This window comes from Podarcis bocagei (assembly GCF_964188305.1).
Source record: "Podarcis bocagei genome assembly, chromosome: 7".
Classification (NCBI taxonomy): Eukaryota; Metazoa; Chordata; class Lepidosauria; order Squamata; family Lacertidae; genus Podarcis; species Podarcis bocagei.
This window is the reverse complement of record NC_138132.1, coordinates 67,371,376-67,393,262: the sequence shown is the minus strand read 5'-3', so window position 1 is coordinate 67,393,262 and position 21,887 is coordinate 67,371,376. Positions and strand designations below refer to the sequence as shown.

The following is a 21,887-nucleotide window of genomic DNA, read 5'->3' as shown; positions in this document are numbered from 1 at the left end:
TCGCAAAGTATTGGAAGACACAAGATTTACCCACTTTGGAAGAATGGCAGATGAAAGTGATGGACTATATGACACTGGCCGAGATGACAGGCAGAATCCGTGATCAACGAAAAGAGATGGTGGAAGAAGAATGGAGAAAATTTAAAAGTTATCTTAAGGACTACTATAAACTTAATGAATGCTAAAATGTTGTGGTTTTCAGAAGCAAAAGGGTACAGGGATACAAGGCCAGACTATAAAAGAGGACTAAGATGACAGAGATTAGAAAGTAACAACTGGGAGTTGCTAGTTGAATTATGGACATTGGGATGCAGAGAGGGGGGGTATGGGGAAGTTCAAGAAAAGAGGTTTATGAAAATATGTTTGAAACTATTCATGTATGTCTGTCACTTTTTGTGTTTGTTTGTTTTCTTAAAAATGTTGTAAAACCAATAAAAATTTTATAAAAAAAAAAAAAAAAGAAACGCTCCTTCAGGTATACTGGGCCGAGGCCATTTAGGGCTTCAAAGGTCAGCACCAACACTTTGAATTGTGCTCTGGGAAGCAATGAAGATCCTTTGGGACCAGTGTTATATGGTCCCGGCAGCCACTCCTGGTCACCAGTCTAGCTGCCACTAGTTACCAGCTATGATCTACTTCTACCGCTCACAAAGTAAAAACCTGTTAGTATAGGAGTGAACGTGGAAGAGAAATAGATTTTAGCCAGTCTAATACAGAGTGGAGATCCAACATCTGTCTTAGACAGTCCAAGAAGTTGGATTTGCAACAGCACCCCACTGCTCACCCAAGATTGTTAGCACAAGTGGCTCTCTGTTTTGAAAGGGATTTCGAACCACAGAATTGTAGGTTTGGAAGGGACCTAAACGGTTGTCTTGTTCAACGCCCTGCAATGCCAGGATGTGTACCCTGCACTTCAGCAAACAATCTCAGTGGTTCTCTCCCCCTTCCACAGTTTCTGGCCTGTTCAAATGGCCGCATTTGCCTCGTCTACTAATTTAAGGCAGAATTGCATCTGGAAACACCAAAAGAAAGCTCTGTAGTTTAGCAGCATGCTCCGTAGCTCCACACAGTGCTCTCTTTCCCCGCCTCCAATATTACTAATCCAGTCAAGGGGAGGGGAATCTCTCCAACGCAAGGAGTTATGATCACGGCATAACGGCCTTAACACTGTAAATTAATTCAACAGCACAATTGTTTTCAATCTTCATTTAAAACCAACTTTTGGTTAATCTCTCTTTAATGACACAGGAAATGGAAAGTCCCTTAATAAAAAAAAAAGTTATTAATATTTATTGCTCCTATTTTTACATGAAAAAAATGAATAATTCATCAATTAACTTTACTATTAATTATATACTGCAAAATTAATATATTGCAAAGGTTCTGGAATACCAGTAGACGCCCATCTCTCCAAAAGGCATTGAGTCAATGTCCATATGGGGTTTCCATAAGGGTGATGATTCAACACCAAATTTTGGTCATGGGGGTGGCGGCGAAGACGCTGGTAGTGTTCGGCTGTTTTCTCAGCTGGCTGTTAACCAGAAGGTTGGTGGTTCGAGCCCACCCAGGGACAGCTGTGGGCAGGATTCCTGTATTGCAGGGGGTTGGACTGGATGATCCTTGGGGTCCCTTCAAATTCTGCAATTCCATGACTGTCCCAAAGGGGCTGCTGATTAAATAATGTCTCAACAGATGCAGCCTCCCCAGGGTGTTTCGCTGCATGTCCTCCCTTCTAGGGATGGGGGAGAAATTTAACTCAGTTCACCTTTAAAACCAAATTTATCAAATTTGCACTTTACGAAACAATTAGGTGAATTGAAAAAAAGAGTTAAGTGCATTAAAAGAAATGAACTTATCTGAACTTTGTGATGCAGTTCTGCAACCAAATAAAGTTTACAAAAAGGCACGTGTTCGAGGAATGAATGCACAACAATGAATACAAAAATGCATTATATTAAGAGAAATTGTTTCAAAAATGTGTCTATTTGTCAAAACCGTGTTTATTAGGAGAAATCTACACAGAAATTCTGAAGAATTTTCATGGGGATTTTTTAAGAAAAATAATAATAACTTGTAACTTCCTGCAGAAATGTGAACTAAATTTAAAACTGGAAAACTGAGAAAGTTGAACAAACCAAAACTGACAGAGCCTCCCATCCCTACTCTCTTCCAATCAACAAAAAATAGAGGAATTAAAAAGCAACATTTATTATACAACCAAGAGACTTAGGCTGCACTAAGATGGCACTTTATTCCATCTTCACCTGTTAAATGTGTGATGTTTCACACAACATAAAAGCCATTTCTAGAAGTCTACTAGAGTCTGGTAGAAGTTTAGCAATAATTTCCGTGTTAATTCAGAAAAAAAATCCACCTGCAACCCTGTTGACTCAGAAAACGATGGGAGTTTTGCGCCGTAATTTCACGTGACGAAATTTGGAGCAGTATCCCGGCATACAGGTCTTTCCTGACATTTTAAATTTAGTGTAGCATGGTGGCATGTCAGTCCAAAAGCCGCGGTTCCCTAATGCAACAGGAACACTGACATCAGGTCAGAAGTGCTGGCATTATAATCTGCAAAATTATAACTGCTGTCTGTGGGTTTCTGGCTCACCTGGATGTTACAACTACCATCAAACACTGAAAACAGAATTCATGAATAGTGCTTCAGTGTTTTCAGACAACACCCCAGGTATCACACAAGCTGAGCCTCTGACTCAACCTCCTGCCTCCAGGATCCAGTTCACATTTGTTAGCCTCCTCCTCACACCCATAAAAAGGTAAAGGTAAAGGACCCCTGACATTTAAGTCAAGTCACAGATGACTCTGGGGTTGCGGCACTCATCTCGCTTTACAGGACAAGGGAGCCGGCGTTTGTCCACAGACAGTTTTTCCAGGTCATGTGGCCAGAATGACTAAACCACTTATGGTGCAACAGAACACCGAAACCAGAGCAGCGCACGGAAATTCTGTTTACCTTCCTGCCACAGTGGTACCTATTTATCTACTTGCACTTTTGGGCGTGCTTTCAAACTGCTAGGTTGGCAGGAGCTGGGACCGAGCAATGGGAGCTCACCCCATCGTGGGGATTTGAACCGCTGACCTTCTGATCGGCAACCCAAGAGGCTCAGTGGTTTAGACCACAGCCCATACAACCCTAAAATACCGCCCCCTCCACCTCACAAAATCCCTTTCCTCTCTTTCTTTATTGCATTTATGTCCCACTTTTTTCTCCAATGAGCTTTAGGTGGTGTATGTGGTCCCCCCCACCCTTCCTCATTTAATCCCCACAACAACCCGAGGTAGCTCAATTACAGCATGAGATTCTTCATCTCAGGGTTGTGGGTTCGAGACCCGTGTTGGGCAAACGATTCCTGCATTGCAGGGGGTTGGAGTAGATGACCCTCATGGTCCCTTCCAACACCATGAGTCTATGACCATCTACGAACCCTGAGGTTAGGCTGAGAGGCATTGACTGGCCCCCCAAGTCACCCAGTGAGCTTCACGGTTGAATATGGATTCGAACCCAGGTCTTCGTCTGACACTCGAACCACCAAACCATCAAACAGGATAAGACTCCAAGTTGCCCCAGTGCGAAAGAAGAGGAAGGGGATTAGGGGAGAGATCATAATTCCAGAAGGCTCATACACCTGTCTCTGCAAGGATTTCAGAAAGCCATTTTTTGCACCAGTTAGAGAAAAGACACAAAAGGGAAAGGTCTCCCCTGAGACCACCAACAAAGGAAGCCGGTTGTTTTTGGAAGGTGGGGAGAGGCGCACATTTGCTTTCTTAGGAATCGGGCCATTCGAAAAGCTTCATGATTTATTAGGTGAGAATTTATCACAGGAAGAAAGGCGGCTCCCCCATCCAGTAGCCCTTGTCTGCCGGGGGGGGGGGGGAGTGACTCTTGTTTTCCTAAAAGCTGGCAGAGGGAAATTAAAATGCTAAAAATAAAACCAGGAGGTAGCCGAAGTAAAACTAAATTACCACAAATAGATACTGACACCGCATGTAAATTGCTATTGATTCGCCAGAGTACAGTGCCGCAGAACTTTGGGGTTTCAGAAATATTAATCATTGCCAACTCCTGCTGCCTAGAAATGTTACACAGCAACTTCCTTGGTGCAGACTCTCCAAACACACAGGTATGTTTTAGAGGAAGCGAGGACAGGAGCCAGTTGTGTGGGCCCAAACAAGGCAAGGGGGCAAATATGAATTGCGAAGGAAATCACTCCTAGCCCTCCACATGTCTGCCTTTCTTTCTAGCCAAACAGCCAGCTGCTGAAGTTTTGCAAGGTGGAGACAAGGTAAGCCCAAAAGGTAGGTGTGGACAGAGTGGCTAGGAGGGTTTGTCTGTAGTAACATGAGTGCAACAAGTGGTGTCAGAAGTGGCATCCCACAGTGGAAAGCCCATAAATGCTTCCCCAAGGGATGAAGTGGGGATAAACAAAGGCCCAGCTCCAATTGCTAATGTGCCCGTGCAACCATCTGCATGAGTTGGCACGCAGTTGGCATGATTAACTCCCTGGTGTCACCCCCTCAAAAGAAGAGAGCCTGCCCCACACAGAGCCCTTAGTGCATGCCAAGACCAGGAAGAGCCAGCAGACACTACTGGGGAGTTCTAGGGCAGCACCCAGGGAGGATGTCTGCCCTTAGACTAAGAACAGAGACTCAGAAATGCACCCTGGCCTGAGCTCCCACTATGCCACAAGACTCTGTCTCTCTCACACACATGCTCACCCCCAGGGCCACGAGAACAAAGGTTGCAGACCAAAAGCTGTGTCAAAAGGACAACACAGGGGCTTCTTTCACCCACTGAGAGTAAGACCTAGGCTTAAGTACCTCCAGGATCCCATACTCTCCAACATTCCTCAGATGAACATAGGGACATTCTATTCCACATCAGTATCATTGCTTGAGCAATTCCTCCTGGTCAAGTACAAAAGTTATTTGCAAACTTTCTTTGGATCAATACAATGACATTTGGAATAGGTTTACACAGAATATATTAGGTTACCCACAATCATATGTGTATTAGGAAAATAAGAAGATAAACACCTGCATATTAATGTATGGTAATGTAACAGTATTTTTCTCTCTTTTTTCCATTATCTCTCACTCAGTCACTTTCTTTTTTTCCTCACTCTACCATTTTAAATATAAAATTCTCTTAATGAAATATTATTTTTTTTAAAGTACAAAAGTTATTAGAGGAAACACACAGAAACTGAGGTATTTTAAGCCCAGCAGTTTTTGAATTTATGTTCTGCATTTAGGGAAACCCGGGTTGCGGGGGAGGGGGGTTGGTTCAATAAATACAACTAAATAGCCATGATACTGTCATAGAATAGAATATCCCTATTTTCATCTAAGGAACGTTGGAGGGTGTGGGATCACGGCCCTCCACTGGTGTACCAGGAATTCACTGGGGATGCAAGTTTGGCTCTAAGAATTGCTTGCAGGCTGGTGTCAATGCAACACTGTTCTTAAAGGTAAAGGTAAAGGGACCCCTGACCATTAGGTCCAGTTGCGGACGACTCTGGGGTTACAGTGCTCATCTCGCTTTACTGGCCGAGGGAGCTGGTGTTTGTCTGCAGACAGCTTCAGGGTCATGTGGCCAGCATGACTAAGCTGCCTCTGGCGAAACCAGAGCAGCGCACAGAAACACTGTTTAGCTTCCCACCAGAGTGGTACCTATTTATCTACTTGCACTTTTTGGTGTGCTTTCAAACTGCTAGATTGGCAGGAGCAGGGACTGAACAACGGGAGCTCACCCCGTTGCGGGGATTCGAACTGCCGACCTTCTGACTGGCTCTGTGGTTTAGACCAGAGCGCCACCTGCATCCCATAACACTGATCTTGCCCGGCCCCTAAAAGGAGCATCAGAAAATCTCTGCAGCAACTGGATCAGTCCAAAGGCCCATCTACTCCAGTACCCTGTCCTCACGCTGGCCAGCCAGATGCGGCAAAGGGGAGCCCACCACAATCAGGACATGTGTGCAGAAACAGGACTTTCCCCAATCATATATCCCCCTGTAACTGGTATTCAGAGGCATTTGCTGCCTTTAGCAGTGGAGGTAGTACACAGGTTAAAAAAAGTCAAAGTGGACTATGGGGTTGTGCCGCTCATCTCACTTCAGGCATTTGTCCACAGACAGCTTTTCCAGGTCCTGTGGCCAGCATGACTAAACTGCTTCTGGCACAATGGAACACTGTGACAGAAACCAGATCGCACAAAAAACGCCATTTACCTTCCCGCCACAGTGATACCTATTCATCTACTTGCACTGGCGTGCTTTCGAACTGCTAGGTTGGCAGGAGCTGGGACAGAGCAATGGAAGCGCACCCCATCACGGGGATTCGAACTGCCAACCTTCTGATCAGCAAGCCCACAAGGCTCAGTGGTTTAGATATCCTGGCCGGTAGGTGTTGGTAGTCAGATTCATGGAGGAGCAGACTCAGTCTGCTCTGTGGAGCTTATTCCCAGAGGAAGTGCATGGCGGAGGGGTGGCAGATTTCTGAATATTATGGCCTTTTCAGTAATGCCATGCACGGCACAAGGCTTATGCAAGCGGCTCATCTTACTGGATGTTACAAGTGGATGTGGGTGCATACACAACACACACACACACACACACACTTAGTCCCCCCCCCAAAAAAAACCCAACAACAACAGAAGGCCTTTTTGTTTGTTTCCTTGAAGAATATACACCATGGAAGCTGGAGAACGAGGAGCTGTCTGATGTTTCCCAAAATTAGTCATGACAAGGAACCTGGTGGGGCCCAAAGCACATCTCCACCCCCACCCCCCACGGCTCCCCCCACCAACCTCGTTTTTGTTCACTGCAAGAACGCCTAATTAATTTCCACGATTTTGTGTAGAAACTGCAAAGTATTCCAGATTCCTGTGATGCTACTGTACTTCTCGACCAGTTCATGTATTCATTTATTTCCTCGCTGTGCCGCCCCCCACCCCCACCCAAGCCATGCTAATGACTGCCAGCTCTGCTGTAGATTAGCTGGCCAATTAAAAAACAACCACAACAACAAGCAAACAAATGAGATTACAAGGGAGGGAACATCAAGGAGAACGCATCGCGAAATGTACTTTGTTGATCTATCTTGATGTGGCATTTAGTTTTTAATTAGTTTTAATAATACTCAAGTTGATGCATTAGCATATTTTCTAACCACAACCAAAAGGAAAGCCCCAAAGGAACCACCATGGGAATTTCTGGCACTACAGTCCTCCCACATCTTGGTGGAAAACCCATTTGTTGTTGTTGTTGTTGTTGTTGTTGTTGTTGTTGTTGTTGTTGTTGTTGTTGTTGTTATTGGTGTTGTTGTTATCCTGATTATATCAACAGAAATCCCAATGGCTGTTAGTGTGGGGCTGGATGCCTTGCGCCATTCATTTTCATGGAGGTAGCTTTCCACATGATAATGGCCCGAGCACTGTCACATGACCTTGTTTGCCTGCAGTTATTCTCATAGATTCCCCCCCCCCCCTTAGTTATCACTTCCCAAGCAGAGCAGGTCTCACTCCAGCAATAAGCTGATGCAATCAGAAGCAAGGATTTAAGATAGCAGATCTCGGATAGCAATCTCATAATAGCAGTCATTTATCACCGAAATATGGTTGGGTTTCTGGCAAAAGATCTGCAGCCCAAGATCCGGCCTGTCACGTTTCAGATCAATTTCCTCTGCAGAACCTTCCTGAGGAATGTCTCCTGCCTACCCTCTAAGCCTGCTGGTCTTGTGCTCTAATAATGCCCTCCTCCACCAACCATTAGGAGGGCCCAATGCAAATAAATAGAAAGTACATTTTATACGTGGTGGGCTTGTAGAGTAGCTAAGTTTGCTAGCAGGTTTGGCATTAAATACGGCAGTAAAAGTTATTTTGGGAATAAAGTTGAGAAAAGAAGGGATAGATTAACTATAATATGCAGCAGCGGAAGTTAACCATTAGAAAACCATGGAAGGGTGTGAGGGAAGTCGACTTTTTAAATGAATGTGTATGGGGAAATGTTTGATTAATTGTATTTTATTTGTGACAAATATATAATTTTTTATTTTATTTTATTTTATTTTATTTTATTTTATTACTTTATGGGATCATACCAAAGGTCTGTGTAGTTCAGTATGCTCCTCCTTGCAGTGATCCATGAGATCCAGTCCTGCCAAGAGGCCCACCAGCAAGGCTGTTCCTTAGTTTGTTCAAGAATATATTTGTTAACTGCCTCCTTCAAAAGATACCAGGGTGGTACAGAAAGTGTGAATAAAAACTAAGTCACATGCAGAATTGAAGACACTAACAAACAGATACAAGAAGAGCCAGCTTGATCAGCCCAATGGCCCACCAAGTCCAGCATCCTGTTCTCACAGGGGTCAACTAGATGGCTGCGGGGAAATCTCAAGCAGGATCCAACCACAAGAGCCCTCTCCCTTCCCGTGGTCTCCAACAACTGGTATTCAAAAGCATTGCTGTCTCCTGCTGTGGAGGCAGACCATAGCCCTTGTGACTAGTAGCCATCAGTAGACTTGTCTAATCCTCTCTTAAAGCCATCCAAGTTGGTGGGCATCCCTTTGATGTCGTTGCCATCGCTTAATGTTGTGCAAGTGAATCCCACAGTTTTGACTATGGACAGTTTGTTTATTTCTTAGTGCTGCAAACTTCATTTACAAATCGGGGAAACTCTGTAAAGTCATGCAGAAGGCTGCAAGGAGCAGGGCCTTCTTAGTGGTGGTGTCCTCCTTATGGGGCTCTAAAGGAGACACTTGCAGCCTCTCTCATTCTCCTTCCAGCTGCTGTTTGTTGGAGGTTAGCTACTCAGACAGGGTTTGGTAGATGTTTCTGCCGCCACGATCATTTTCTCCGCTGATTGGTGTTGTGTTGATTTAGAAATCATTTTAATAGATTGTGTTTTTAATTGTCTCCTGAGCCACCCCAACAGCAAGAGGGGGGGCGGATGTTTGGTTTTAAAAAATAATAATAATATCAGAACCTACAGCGGCTGCAAGAGGGATCCTTCCAGCTCACATTATGCATCATTTTATTAAGAAACTCTATGAAACTGTCACGGCCTTGCAATTCATTTTTATTAATTTTCTCAAACAAAATTAGTAGTGGGGGCAGGGGGAGGGGGAGAGAAACAACCCAAAAGAATGTTCCAGTCCAGTGCAGGATCAATGTCATTAATTCTTTAATACCAAGAGGCCTGTTTGTATGAACTCAGCACTAAACTGCAGCAATTAATTTCAATATATTATATAAATTCCAAAGCAAATTCAAACAAGTAATTTAAGGTCCTTGAACAGCAATTGTGCGCACAACAACGCACACACACACAGGCACAAACGCACACATTCAGTCTTTTTTTCTCCTTCTCCCGGGACAGCAGAGCTTTCAAGTATAATCGCAAAGGAGCAGGATAGTGTAATATTAATAGAAATCCTGCTATTTTTGTGCCTTGCCTTCAGCAGACTAAACAAACCCTCAAAGTTTTATGGGGTGCTGCGGGGAGGAGGGGGAAGTAACTCTTTCTGCAAATACATCCATAATCAGACATTTTAATACTGCGGCTGATTTCCACCCCACCCCACCCGACTTTGCATAAGAGAACTTTGGATCGTTCAATAGGTTGACTCGGCACCAGGTCGGGATGATCTGCTTTCGCTTTCACGATACCTCTCAAGTCAGGAAACGGCGTTTCCCACCCTTGGCTGCTGTTCAGCAAAAAGGAAGGGAAGGGGAGAGAGAAGACAGAAAGAGGGTGGAAATCCTTCACCGGTCAGAAGAAAGACGGCAAGGCAGACTCCATGCACGAAGCCCTTGGGGTCTGATCCTGGCCCAGGCCATCCAATGCTTGCACGGAAAGCTTCCTCCCTTGTATACTGGTGCTCTGGCAAGGAGCAACTCAAGGCTGCAGAGTGGAGAATTAAGGGCTATGCTGAAAATCTATTTATTTACAATTTGCCTTCCTTGCTTGCACTCCACTCCAAGGTCCCAGGAGCACCTGCGGCAGTTGAGTTATTCCAAGCAGCCAGGGGAATAGGCTGTGGTTTAGTGTTAGAGCACCTGGTTTGCCTGCAGAATATCCACAGAATCCCCAGTTAAAGTCTCCCAGGTAGCAAGATGGGAAAACCCATCTCCCTGCCTGCCATGGTCCCCAAGCATGAGCTCAGCACATCCCTGCTGATTTTAAAAGGGGGCCGCCACCACTTCATAGCCTGTCACCAACCTTCTTATCAAACACAATGGGACATAAACTTATATACAAGCTATAACCCCCTTGTTTTAAGTAAATGGCTCATGAGGCCATTTTGCCTACTGGAAGGAACTGGGCCAGGGTCTCCTTTTATTTTTGGCATCAGCACAACCTTAGGAATGCCTGCTTCTTGGGAGAAAAGTGATGACAAACCTAGACAGCATCTTAAAAAGCAGAGACATCACCTTGCCAACAAAGGTCCGTATAGTTAAAGCCATGGTTTTCCCAATAGTGAAATATGGAAGTGAGAGCTGGACCACAAAGAAGGCTGATCGCCGAAGAATTGATGCTTTTGAATTATGGTGCTGGAGGAGACTCTTGAGAGTCCCATGGACTGCACAAAGATCAAACCTATCCATTCTGAAGGAAATCAGTCCTGAGTGCTCACTGGAAGGACAGATCCTGAAGCTGAGGCTCCAGTACTTTGGCCACCTCGTGAGAAGAGAAGACTCCCTGGAAAAGACCCTGATGTTGGGAAAGATGGAGGGCACAAGGAGAAGAGGACGACAGAGGACGAGATGGCTGGATAGTGTTGTCGAAGCTACCAGCATGAGTTTGACCAAACTGCAGGAGGCAGTGGAAGACAGGAGTGCCTGGCGTGCTCTGGTCCATGGGGTCACGAAGAGTCGGACACGACTAAATGACTAAACAACAACAACCACGTGTTACTCCCAACAGCAGTTCTCGAGTCTTGCTAAAATTTTGTCCTCCTGACTAACTGTTTGCCAAGGAATCAGATGTCAAACCAAGCAACAGGCAAGTAAAGAGAATGGAATTTGACTTGCGTAGCTTTTGCATGTCATTGGGTTTGGGAATGGAGAGAGAAAAAGAATTGGAGGGGGGGAACCCCAACATCCTGTTTTCATAGTGGCCAACCAGGTGTCAAAATGGGAAACCCGCAAGCAGGACCCCAGTGCAAGTTTGCCTATGAGTTGGGATCTTCTGCATCAATCCCTGAATTTGGGAATACTGTAAATGAAGGCATTCTCAGGTTAGCAAGACCAAGCCTTGCCCAAGGCTCCAATCTGGACAGTCCACTCCTCTTCCCCAATTTCTGATGCTTCCAAAATTTCTGATGTTTCAGAAGTGGGCTTGGAATGGGAGCTTTCGCACAATTATTGTCTCTTTGAGCTGAAGTTTTCCCTCCGTAACCCCTATTTTTTCTCTCTATGTTTTTCTTCAAAAATTGGCCTGGTCATCAGCTACATGAGAAGCTTTCTGGGAGCCCCATGCCAGCTCTTTCGAGTTCTATCACAGAAGAAAAGTTGGCTATAAAATGTGTCAAATAATAAATGTTGAACTCAGAGGTGCCAACTTGTATAAAATATTATGGGGGCCAGGGTAAGGCCTGCCCCACATAATTGATCACAGGACACTGTGCACACACAGCATTTGAATGGGAATCCCTATCAACTTTGTGGGGCCTGGCCCCCTCAAATATTTTATTGTGGGGAGAGGAGGCCCCACAGCTCCTAGGAGTTGGCTCCTATGGTTGAACTCATTGGAGCTGAAATTAATCTATCCCTTGCAAAAGAATCCAATGCTCCCCACTGCAAATTCTGACACTTAATATGCAACAAATCACATTGACCGTATTCACTGATTATTTGACAGAAGATATCCAGTTTCAATACCTGAAAACACTTCAAGAGTTTGGAAGGCAGTTGTGCTTGGCCCCTTGCGATAGCTGAAGTGCCGCAGAACTTCTGAATCTGACATACACTCCGAGATGTCCCTCTAAAATGACACTCTTATTACATGCTTACCTGGCCATAAGACCCCCTGAACGTAACAGAATGTACCTTAGGGAAAGGATTCGTATTTTGAGATGAAAGCGTCATATTCAAAACGGAACTTAAATTCCACATTTTGAACGGCAACCTCTGGATATTGCTGAAATGTCAGCTATTTGCAAATGTTAATCTCACTGCAATTCCTTACAGAGCAAGAAGAAATGGAAAGGGAGATGTTCTACCTCCCGCCTCCCAAATTGTGTCATTAATCTGTTGTTATTTCAATCTCTTGATGGCTCTTTACCACAAAGCACCAGGGCATATTACAACAATTAAAAAAATACAGATTATGTTCAAGAGAATGGGATGGGTCCTAAAATACGTATCTCGGGTGTCGTAGGCCAGGGTGAAGAGATGCCTCTTCAGCATAACATGGGAAGGACAGAGTGACATTGCCAGGTGCACTTCTGGGGGGAGAGAGTTCCACAACTTAGGGGCTGCTGCAGAGAAGGCCCTCTCCTGAGCCACCACCACGCCTGGACTTCTGAAGCTGGTGGAGCTATCAAGAGGAGCTCTCAAGTCACCTTTAATTCCAATAAGCCCCTGTCCCTGTCATTCTGAAGAAGACCTGTAATTCAGTAACATCTGTGGCCCGAAGAAAATGACCCAAAACAGCCTTCCCGAAACACAAACCTTTGCAGAGAATAGAGTTAAGAAAAATAATAACAACCAGATTAAAAAAAAAAACCCAGCCCAACATACTTCTCAACCCTACTGAAAATGTCCACAATTTTTGCGCAGCACGAAAACACACCTTCTGTTCTCATTTGTTGTAGCTGAGGCTGAGCAAAATTACTACAATTCTAAAAGCTGGAAGACCTTGTAGCAATTACGACCTAAAGTGTATACAACGGGTCTTCCAGTTGTGGCCTTTCCTGGGAAAGTGGGCTGGGGATGGGGCTGGTGGTGGTAGGGTCTCATCGCAGCAAGCTTAATCCAACAGGACAACAGACAATCTCAGATTCACCCGCACAACTTCCCCTTCAGTTCTGGTTCCCTTTGCTGTCTGGTATAAAATGGTTTGCAGCAATTGGGAACGCCGCGGACTTGAGCAGACGACACCCCTTCGCTCAGCCAAGCCTTCGAAATCCATCCCTCTCAACAGAAACAATTAAACGTTAAGCCATCAGGTTTCAGCCTCCCCCCTCCCCACCTGTCAAGACTGCAGATGGCCTGGTTTTAATCAGTCTGATTTCATTCAATAAAATACTCATTAAGTCAATTAATGAGACTTTGGTGTCACAAGCTATCAAGCATGACTTGGTGGGCTGCTGGTTCTTCTGCAGCCTGGCCCCCACCCCATCGAGCCCCTCCCTGCCTTTTGCCTTCACTGGGTGACCAATGAATTGATTTAGCCAGTCAAGTAAAATCAGGAGCAAAATAGATCAATGGGCATTTTCACAAGAAGGAGGGCTTTTTTGGGAGTCTTACCTGGTTTTAGGGGAGGTTGTTAGCCATTCTTCATGTTTCTCAAATGTTATTAGATATGCAGCAATTTCCTGAAAGAGGAAAAAACAGGGGAGGGTTAGATTATGAATGAGTGAATGAAGCTTATTAATTGCACCGCACAAGCATCTCACAAATGGTGAGAAAATGAAAAGAAAAACCATTAAAAATCAGTGCTTTCACTTCTCTAAAAACCATTTCTCTTGATGAGAGCAGGGATCGCGGCAAATCATCAGCTGTCGGGGGACTTTGACATCACCAAAGAGTGGGGCATCATGATTCTGCATCTTGATCATTCACCAGGCCTTACACACACACACACACACACACCCCCAATCCAGTCCAATGCCTCCGCAGCCCCTTCTACCCCCTCCCCCCAGAGAGCAGAGCCCAGAGCTGGGGAATGGGACATCAACAACCAGACACCAGAAGGGTTGGCCACATTCAACCTTTCCCATGTAGCCTTCTTGTTACACCCTTGAACACACTTTCATTGTGAGCTCCTTTGGGGACCAATCAGGCTATAAAGTATTCAAAATACATATTCAAAATAACTTCTGATCAGACAACCTTTGACTCCTCCTGTCCTTGAAGTCTTTCCTGCTCCAGCTGGTCACGACAGGGAGGAAAGAATTATTTATCACAGTCACAGACCAATAAAATTCTGTGAGAAAATAAAATAATCCCGTCAACCAAGAAATGGCGCCCAAGTCTGCAGTCTTTCCTCCTGCTTCCCAACCCCTTTTCCTTTTGTGTCATGGCTTTTAGATTGTGAGCCTGATGGTGGCAATGGTCTGATCGCTGACATTTGACAACTGTTCTGGGGAAACCTGGTACAGTACGTTTGTTTGATTGTTTCGCCTAAAGAGCAGGCTAAGGAGTGTGTGTGTGTGTGTGTGTGTGTGTGTGTGCGCGCGCGCGCGCCGTGGTCTCTCATATTGGTTTCTCCCAGCATTATCTGATCTTCATTCCAAAGTGGAACCGAGACCTCAGTCATTTCAGTTGCTATTTCCAAATTTTGTACAGAGCGCACTGCAGGTGTGTGGTTTGTCACGACTGAACAGGCTCCTTCCATTCCTCTGCGTCTTTCCCCTCACTGCCAGGTGAGCAGCCTGCAGGTAGGCACTGTCATGATGCCAAGTGGGGAAGACGATGTGGTGCCCCCGAAAATGTTGCTGGACACCGTCTGGGGGGCAACACCTTGGCTACCGTTGGTAAAGGGAAGAGGACAGGAGGAACAGAGAGCAGTGGCGAAACGGGCACTCCAATTCTGGAACTGAATCCAAGGGGCCCCCTCTGAAGCAGATCATGCGACCCCCTATGATCCCTTTGATTCGCATGTACAGTGGTACCTCGGGTTACAGATGCTTCAGGTTACAGACGCTTCAGGTTACAGACTCCGCTAACCCAGAAATAGTACCTCTGGTTAAGAATTTTGCTTCAGGATGAGAACAGAAATCGTGCGGCGGCGCGGCGGCAGCAGGAGGCCCCATTGGCTAAAGTGGTGCTTCAGGTTAAGAACAGTTTCAGGTTAAGAATGGACCTCCAGAACGAATTAAGTTCTTAACCCGCGGTACCACTGTATATGGCTTGCTCCTCGCCCCAGATGCCATGGGGACTCTGCCCTTCCTCCGCCTGCCTGCTCCCCACCCTCCACATAAATCAAGCCAGACCTGCCCCAGCTGACATTTAAACTGTGCGATCCCCTTCTCTGTACACTTCCTTTGTCCCGCTCAGAAATGAAAAGCCTTTTTTGTTTAGAGAGAATAATTAACAGCCAGAAGAAGCAAAATCCTGCAAGGACGGGGAAAGGTTACAGTAAGACAAATTGTTTCTTTGCAGGGTTCCTAACACTAACAAGCAGCTTAATCAACTGCAACTTCAGTTGACTGAGTGAGTGGTGCCATTTTTAATCAATGGGCTGGGAGAGCTAACGGAAAGCCGCCCTCGATAAGTGTGCTTTGCGGCTGCTATTCCTGGGGGCTTACTGTAACTGGGAACGCAAAGGGAAGCTGTGAGAGGGGCCTCTGTGCTAAGCTTTCCTCCGACATCTCAATAAGGGGGCAGGCACTGAGACTTTTGGATAATGTGCAGATTTAAACGGCTTGGTTAAAACGCCGGTGATCCATCAATTACGCTGATGGACATCTCTGCTTCTCTGAAGCCACAGACACATTTTCATGTCAACAGGCGTGAGAACAAAATACAAATCGCCACCGGTAAGTGTTGTAATAGATTTAATCCTTCATCCTTGGTTTCTTAGAAAAGGTATATCTGAATACCTTTTTCAGCTCATTATGTATCATTTCCCAAAAGGCCTTTACTTTCGGGCAGGTCCACCAGAGGTGAAAGAATGTCCCTTCTGCCTCCTTGCATTTCCAACACTTATTATCAGAAAGATGATATATTTTAGCCAACTTGACTGGGGTCATGTACCACCGGTATACCATTTTCATAATGTTCTCTTTCAAGGCACTACATGCCGTGAATTTCATACCGGTGTTCCATAACCTTTCCCAGTCCTCAGACATAATGTTGTGTCCTACATCCTGTGCCCATTTTATCATAGCAGATTTAACTGTCTCATCCTGTGTGTTCCATTTAAGCAGCAAGTCATACATCCTCGAAAGTACCTTAATCTTTGGTTCTAGTAACTCCGTCTCCAGTTTCGATTTCTCCAACTGGAAACCCACTTTTTTGTCCATTTTGAATACCTCTTGAATTTGAGCATAATGTAACCAATCTCGCACCTTACCTTTTAATTTGTCCTGGCTTTGGAGCTTCCAATTATCTCCAACTCTTTCAATCAGTTCCCAATATTTTGGCCAGTAGGCCTCCATATTGGGCTTTTTTTTAGAAATCTTGGCTTCCACAGGTGATAGCCACCTCGGGGTCTTGCTTTCTAATAAGTCCTTGTACTTCATCCAGACGGCAAAAATTGATTTTCTGACAATATGGTTTTTGAACAATTTATGAATCTTCGCCTTGTCATACCACAAGTATGCATGCCAACCATACACATTATCAAACCCTTCCAGATCTAGGACATCGGTGTTTTCCAACAGGAACCAATCCTTCAACCAGCAGAAGGCTGCAGCTTCATAGTACAACCTTAGGTCCGGCAGGGCAAACCCCCCTCTTTCTTTTGAGTCGGTTAATATTTTAAATTTTATTCGGGGCTTTTTGCCCTGCCAGACAAACTTAGAAATATCCTTCTGCCATTTTCCAAAACATTCCATTCTGTCCACGACCTGAAGGGTCTGAAATAAGAATAGCATTTTAGGCAAAACACACATCTTTATAGCTGCGATTCGGCCTGACAAGGTAAGTTTCAATCTTGACCAAATATCCAAGTCTTTTTTAATTTCCAACCAACATTTTTCATAGTTATCTTTGAAAAGGTTTAAATTTTTAGTGGACAAGTATACCCCCAGGTATTTCACTTTTTTAACCACACTTAGCTCTGTCTCTTTCTGATACCCCTCTATCTCTGTAGGTGTCAGATTTTTGACCAAAACCTTAGTTTTTTGTTTGTTTAACTTAAATCCCGCCACCCGACCAAACTCCAAAATAAGTTCCAAAACTCTTTTTGTGCTAGATACTGGCTCCTGTACTGTCAAGACTAGGTCATCTGCAAAGGCTTTCAGTTTGTATTGTTTCGCTCCGACCTCTATACCTTGCACCAGCTGGTCCTCCCTAATCATATTCAGCAATACCTCCAGAACAGAAATAAATAGCAGAGGGGATAAAGGGCACCCCTGTCGTGTCCCTTTTTCAATTAGAAGTTCATCCGACACCACATTGTTCACTATCAACTTGGCTTTTTGCTCTGAATAAATTGCTTCTATTCCATTTTCAAACCCCCGTCCCACTCCCATCCCCTTCAAGTTTTTCTTCATAAACATCCAAGAAATGTTGTCAAATGCTTTCTCCGCATCAATAAAGATTAAAGCAGCCCTTGTGTTTCTAATTCGCAACAGCTCCAATATATCAATAATATTCCTGGTATTATCAGACATGTGTCTACCAGGGAGAAAGCCTGCTTGGTCCTTGTGAATTACTTCATTTAATACGTTTTTAAGTCTACTTGCTAAAATGTCTGCAAATATTTTGTAATCCACATTCAGGAGTGAGATGGGACGGTAGTTCTTAAGCTGAGTCTTTTCCTTCTCTAACTTGGGAATCAATGTGATGAATGCTTCTTTCCACGTTTCCGGTGCCTTTCTCCCCTCCATAATCTGGTTGCAAACCTCCAACAACGGTTGTGTCAAACAGTCCTTCAGAGTCTTATAATATTTGGAGGTGAGACCATCTGGGCCTGGAGATTTGCCAAGTTGCATATTTTGGATGGCACCTTCAATTTCCTGTTGAGTTATTTTACTGTTGAGCATTGATCTTTTATCTTGACTTATTTTGGATAGTCCATTTGTCCTCAAGAATTGGTCTATTTCCGATTCTTTCTGAGGCCCCTGTGCATAAAGTTCTTTGAAATATCTGTGGAAGCACTTTCTTATTTCTTCTGGTTTCTGAACTATTTTTCCTTGAATCTCCAAGTTTGTAACCGTATTTAGCTTTTGTCTTTTTTTCAATTGCCAAGCTAGCAACTTTCCACATTTATTTGCTGATTCAAACGATCTCTGCTTCATTTGTTTGATTTTCCACTCAATCTCTTGATTAATCAATTTCGAATATTGTGCTTGATGGAATTTGATCTCTCTTAGCACCTCTTTTGACTTCGGATTAGTTCTCAGCTTTTTCTCTCCTTCACTTATTTTCTCTAGAATTTTTTCCTTCTTTCCATTCCAAAATTTTCTCTTTATTGTATTCTGTTGTATCAGAAACCCTCTCATTACAGCTTTGCTTGCATCCCAGATTATTCTTTTCTCCACCGTAGTATTCAAATTTATTTCAAAGTAGTCCTTTAGCGTTTTTTGGGCCTTCTTAACGATCTCTTGATCTCTTAGCAAGGTGTCATTCATTCTCCATCTGAAGGATCCAGTTGGGAAAAGTCTCAATTCCATTTTTAAGGCATTATGGTCGGAGCAGGTTTTTGGGCAGATTTCCACTTTTCTCGTTTTCGGGGCCAGCCCTCTAGATATCCAAATTTGGTCGATTCGTGTCCATGACAAATGGGCCTCAGAAAAGAAGGTTCCTTCTTTACCCAAGGGGTTCCTTGTCCTCCAAATGTCAATCAAGTCCATATTGTCTGTCATTTCAAAAAAGGTTTTAGGGAGTCTGCCGTCTGTTGTTAAATTTTGATTTTGGGATTTGTCCATATTTGTAGACACCACCCCATTCATATCTCCCATCACGATAATATTAGAATAGTCCAAATAGTCCATCATTGTCTCATGCAGCTTCTTATAAAATTCTGATTTTCCATCATTTGGCGCATAAACTCCTAATATCAAAATCTTTTCCCCTTGTGTTTGGATTTCAATTGCGAGAATTCTTCCATGATCATCTTTAAATAAGAATTTTGGTGACAGGTTCTCCTTTGCATAAATTACAACACCTCTTTTTTTGACTTTGTCTGATGAGATAAATTCTTGGCCAAGTCTTTTATTAATTAATACTTTCCTGTGGAGCCTAGTCACATGTGTTTCTTGAAGGCATATTACATCCAATTGTTCTTTTTTCAAAATATGGAATATCCTCCTTCTTTTTTCCGGAGAATTCCCGCCATTTATGTTCCAGCTAAGTAGCTGCAGAGACATCCTGTTCTATTTTAAACGTTCTTAAGATGGTGTGCCTTCCTTTTGCTCAGATCCCGAGGGTGCAGGCGTTGGCCCGCTTTCAGGCAATATTGGTGCCGGTACAGCTGGAAGCCAATCCACTCCTTTTTGGAGATCTTCTCCGTGGTCGTGAAGGAACTTTTGGTTATCTTCAGGTGTTCTAATTTTAACCTTCCTTTCTTTGTAGGTGAAAGATAATCCTTGTGGAAACTCCCACCTGTAGGGAATTGCGTTGTATCTCAGCAATTTTGCTAGTTCTGAATAGGTGGCTCTAAGATCCAACAGCTGTCTCGGGATATCTCTATAGATTTCCACCCTTTTATCTTGTATTTCAATTGCTTTTTTGAAATGAAGACCTAGGATCTTATCCCTCTCTTCCTTTGATCTTAAAATTATCAGACAGTCTCTGGATCTATCTTTCTTTACCACTCTTCCCAGTCTATATGCCGAGACAATCTTAAAATCTGTGTCTTCCTTTAAACCCCAGAACTTCGAAAATTCCTGTGTTAAGTATCCAATCAAATCTCCTTGCTCTAGTTCCGGGATGCCTCTCAATTTGATGTTATTCTCGCGATTTTTCAGTTCCACCATTGACAGATAAACTTGTTGTTCACCCACCTGTTTGTGCAGGGGCTTAACTTCTCCTTTTATTTCTTCCACTTCTTTTTGTAGAGCTCCCACTTTCTGGATTGCTTCTCCAGCCAATTCCCGATTTTCCGCTGTTGCTCCTTGCAGATTCTCTATGGCTTGCGTGTGCTGGGAAACTTGATCAGTCAATTTTTGAATCGAGGAAGTTGCTTTATCTATCTTCAAAGACTGGTCGTCCACCTTCTGGTTTAAACTTGATAATTGCTCCAATATTTGTTTAAATAGTGTATCTGACCCACCTGCTGCCATATCTTCCTCAGTGGACTTCTCAGTTGTTTCCCCTTGTTCCCTTTGGGTCACCAGTACAGCTGGAACCGACGATCGGCGTCCTTGGGTCAGTGTTGTTTGTACAAGTTGTGCTGGTTTTCTTTCCTTTTCTTTCTCTTTGGCCTCTTTAGATTCCTTAGCTTTAGATGCTCTTGTTCTCCCTGCACCACTCATTACACATCTGTCAGTGTTCAAGGTCAAATTGTCTATTGTTCCATGAGAAAGACAAATTCAATTATAAACAACCGGTAAAGTGGAATTCAAAACAAAAGTCAGTTCCCAGGATTTTATAATCCGAAAGCCCTGTAGGGGGAGTGCCACCAAGTTTCAAAGACAAAGAAGGAAGTAGACCGCCATTAAAGTTCCAAATTTTTTCGACTCAGTAAGTTCAATATCCAACAGTCCCTTCAAAGATTCAAAATTCCCCAGAGCACCTTTTAAAGTTCAACAAAGTTTCACAAGGGGTGCTTGCAACAATATCACATCCAAACTTTCCTGCTCAAATGTATCAGTTATACTCCAACAAAGTTTTTACAAAGTTTGCAACTGTTTCCGCAGTTTAGCACGGTCTCTCTCTCCGGCAGCCCGACGATCTGGCTCTTTAAAAATCACCCCAAAGGGAGGGAAAGGTAGGAGGAGAACCCCCGTTACTCGTTCTTATAATCAAAGTCCCTTTCCACCTTCAGTTCAGCAGGAAAAAGAGCAGGTTTAATAGCACGAAAAAGTTAAAGCTTCCCAAAGTCCCGTTTCAAGCGCTTCCGCTTTTTAAAGCTTTGCTTTGATCTTGTCAGCAATGTCGGAAGACGGACTTCCCTTTTCTCGTCTCCCGCTTTCAGCCAAATTTACGAAATTCTTTGCCAAATTTTTGTCCCCTTTACTCACGGGTATGTTACTTGCAGTTTGGTGTTGATTTTAGGAAGAAGGATCAGCGCTCATCTGTAACAGCCGCGCGGCTTCACTTCCGCGGAAAGAGCGATGAACTCACAGCACCGCTACCCCTCCTTCACTCCGGGTCTCCTTACGGGGTCCCTTCTGTGTTTTTGGAGCAGCTTCTGGTGCCCGCCGAGTCCCACGGCCACGGGCTCACTCTACCCGTGGTTTATCTTGATGGGTCGTCGCTATGCCGCAGCGAACGACCCTTTTCCGCGGAGCCCCTCTTCAGAGCTCGAAGAGGACCGCCATTACAGTTTCGCGCCGCCCCCGGAAGTCCAGGTTAAGAACAGTTTCAGGTTAAGAATGGACCTCCAGAACGAATTAAGTTCTTAACCCGCGGTACCACTGTATATGGCTTGCTCCTCGCCCCAGATGCCATGGGGACTCTGCCCTTCCTCCGCCTGCCTGCTCCCCACCCTCCACATAAATCAAGCCAGACCTGCCCCAGCTGACATTTAAACTGTGCGATCCCCTTCTCTGTACACTTCCTTTGTCCCGCTCAGAAATGAAAAGCCTTTTTTGTTTAGAGAGAATAATTAACAGCCAGAAGAAGCAAAATCCTGCAAGGACGGGGAAAGGTTACAGTAAGACAAATTGTTTCTTTGCAGGGTTCCTAACACTAACAAGCAGCTTAATCAACTGCAACTTCAGTTGACTGAGTGAGTGGTGCCATTTTTAATCAATGGGCTGGGAGAGCTAACGGAAAGCCGCCCTCGATAAGTGTGCTTTGCGGCTGCTATTCCTGGGGGCTTACTGTAACTGGGAACGCAAAGGGAAGCTGTGAGAGGGGCCTCTGT

The 21,887-nt window shown here is 44.3% G+C and overlaps 1 protein-coding gene across 3 annotated transcripts in view; it reads right to left on the bottom strand.

The window, feature by feature from the left end:
* The window catches only part of CAMTA1 (calmodulin binding transcription activator 1), a 724,786-nt gene that overhangs the window by 503,075 nt on the left and 199,824 nt on the right, over positions 1-21,887 (bottom strand). For all 3 annotated transcript variants that reach the window (XM_081201361.1, XM_081201360.1, XM_081201362.1), the window contains exon 3: positions 13,493-13,560. In XM_081201361.1, the coding sequence (XP_081057487.1) occupies positions 13,493-13,560 (68 nt within the window). The remainder of the gene's footprint in view (positions 1-13,492; positions 13,561-21,887) is intronic.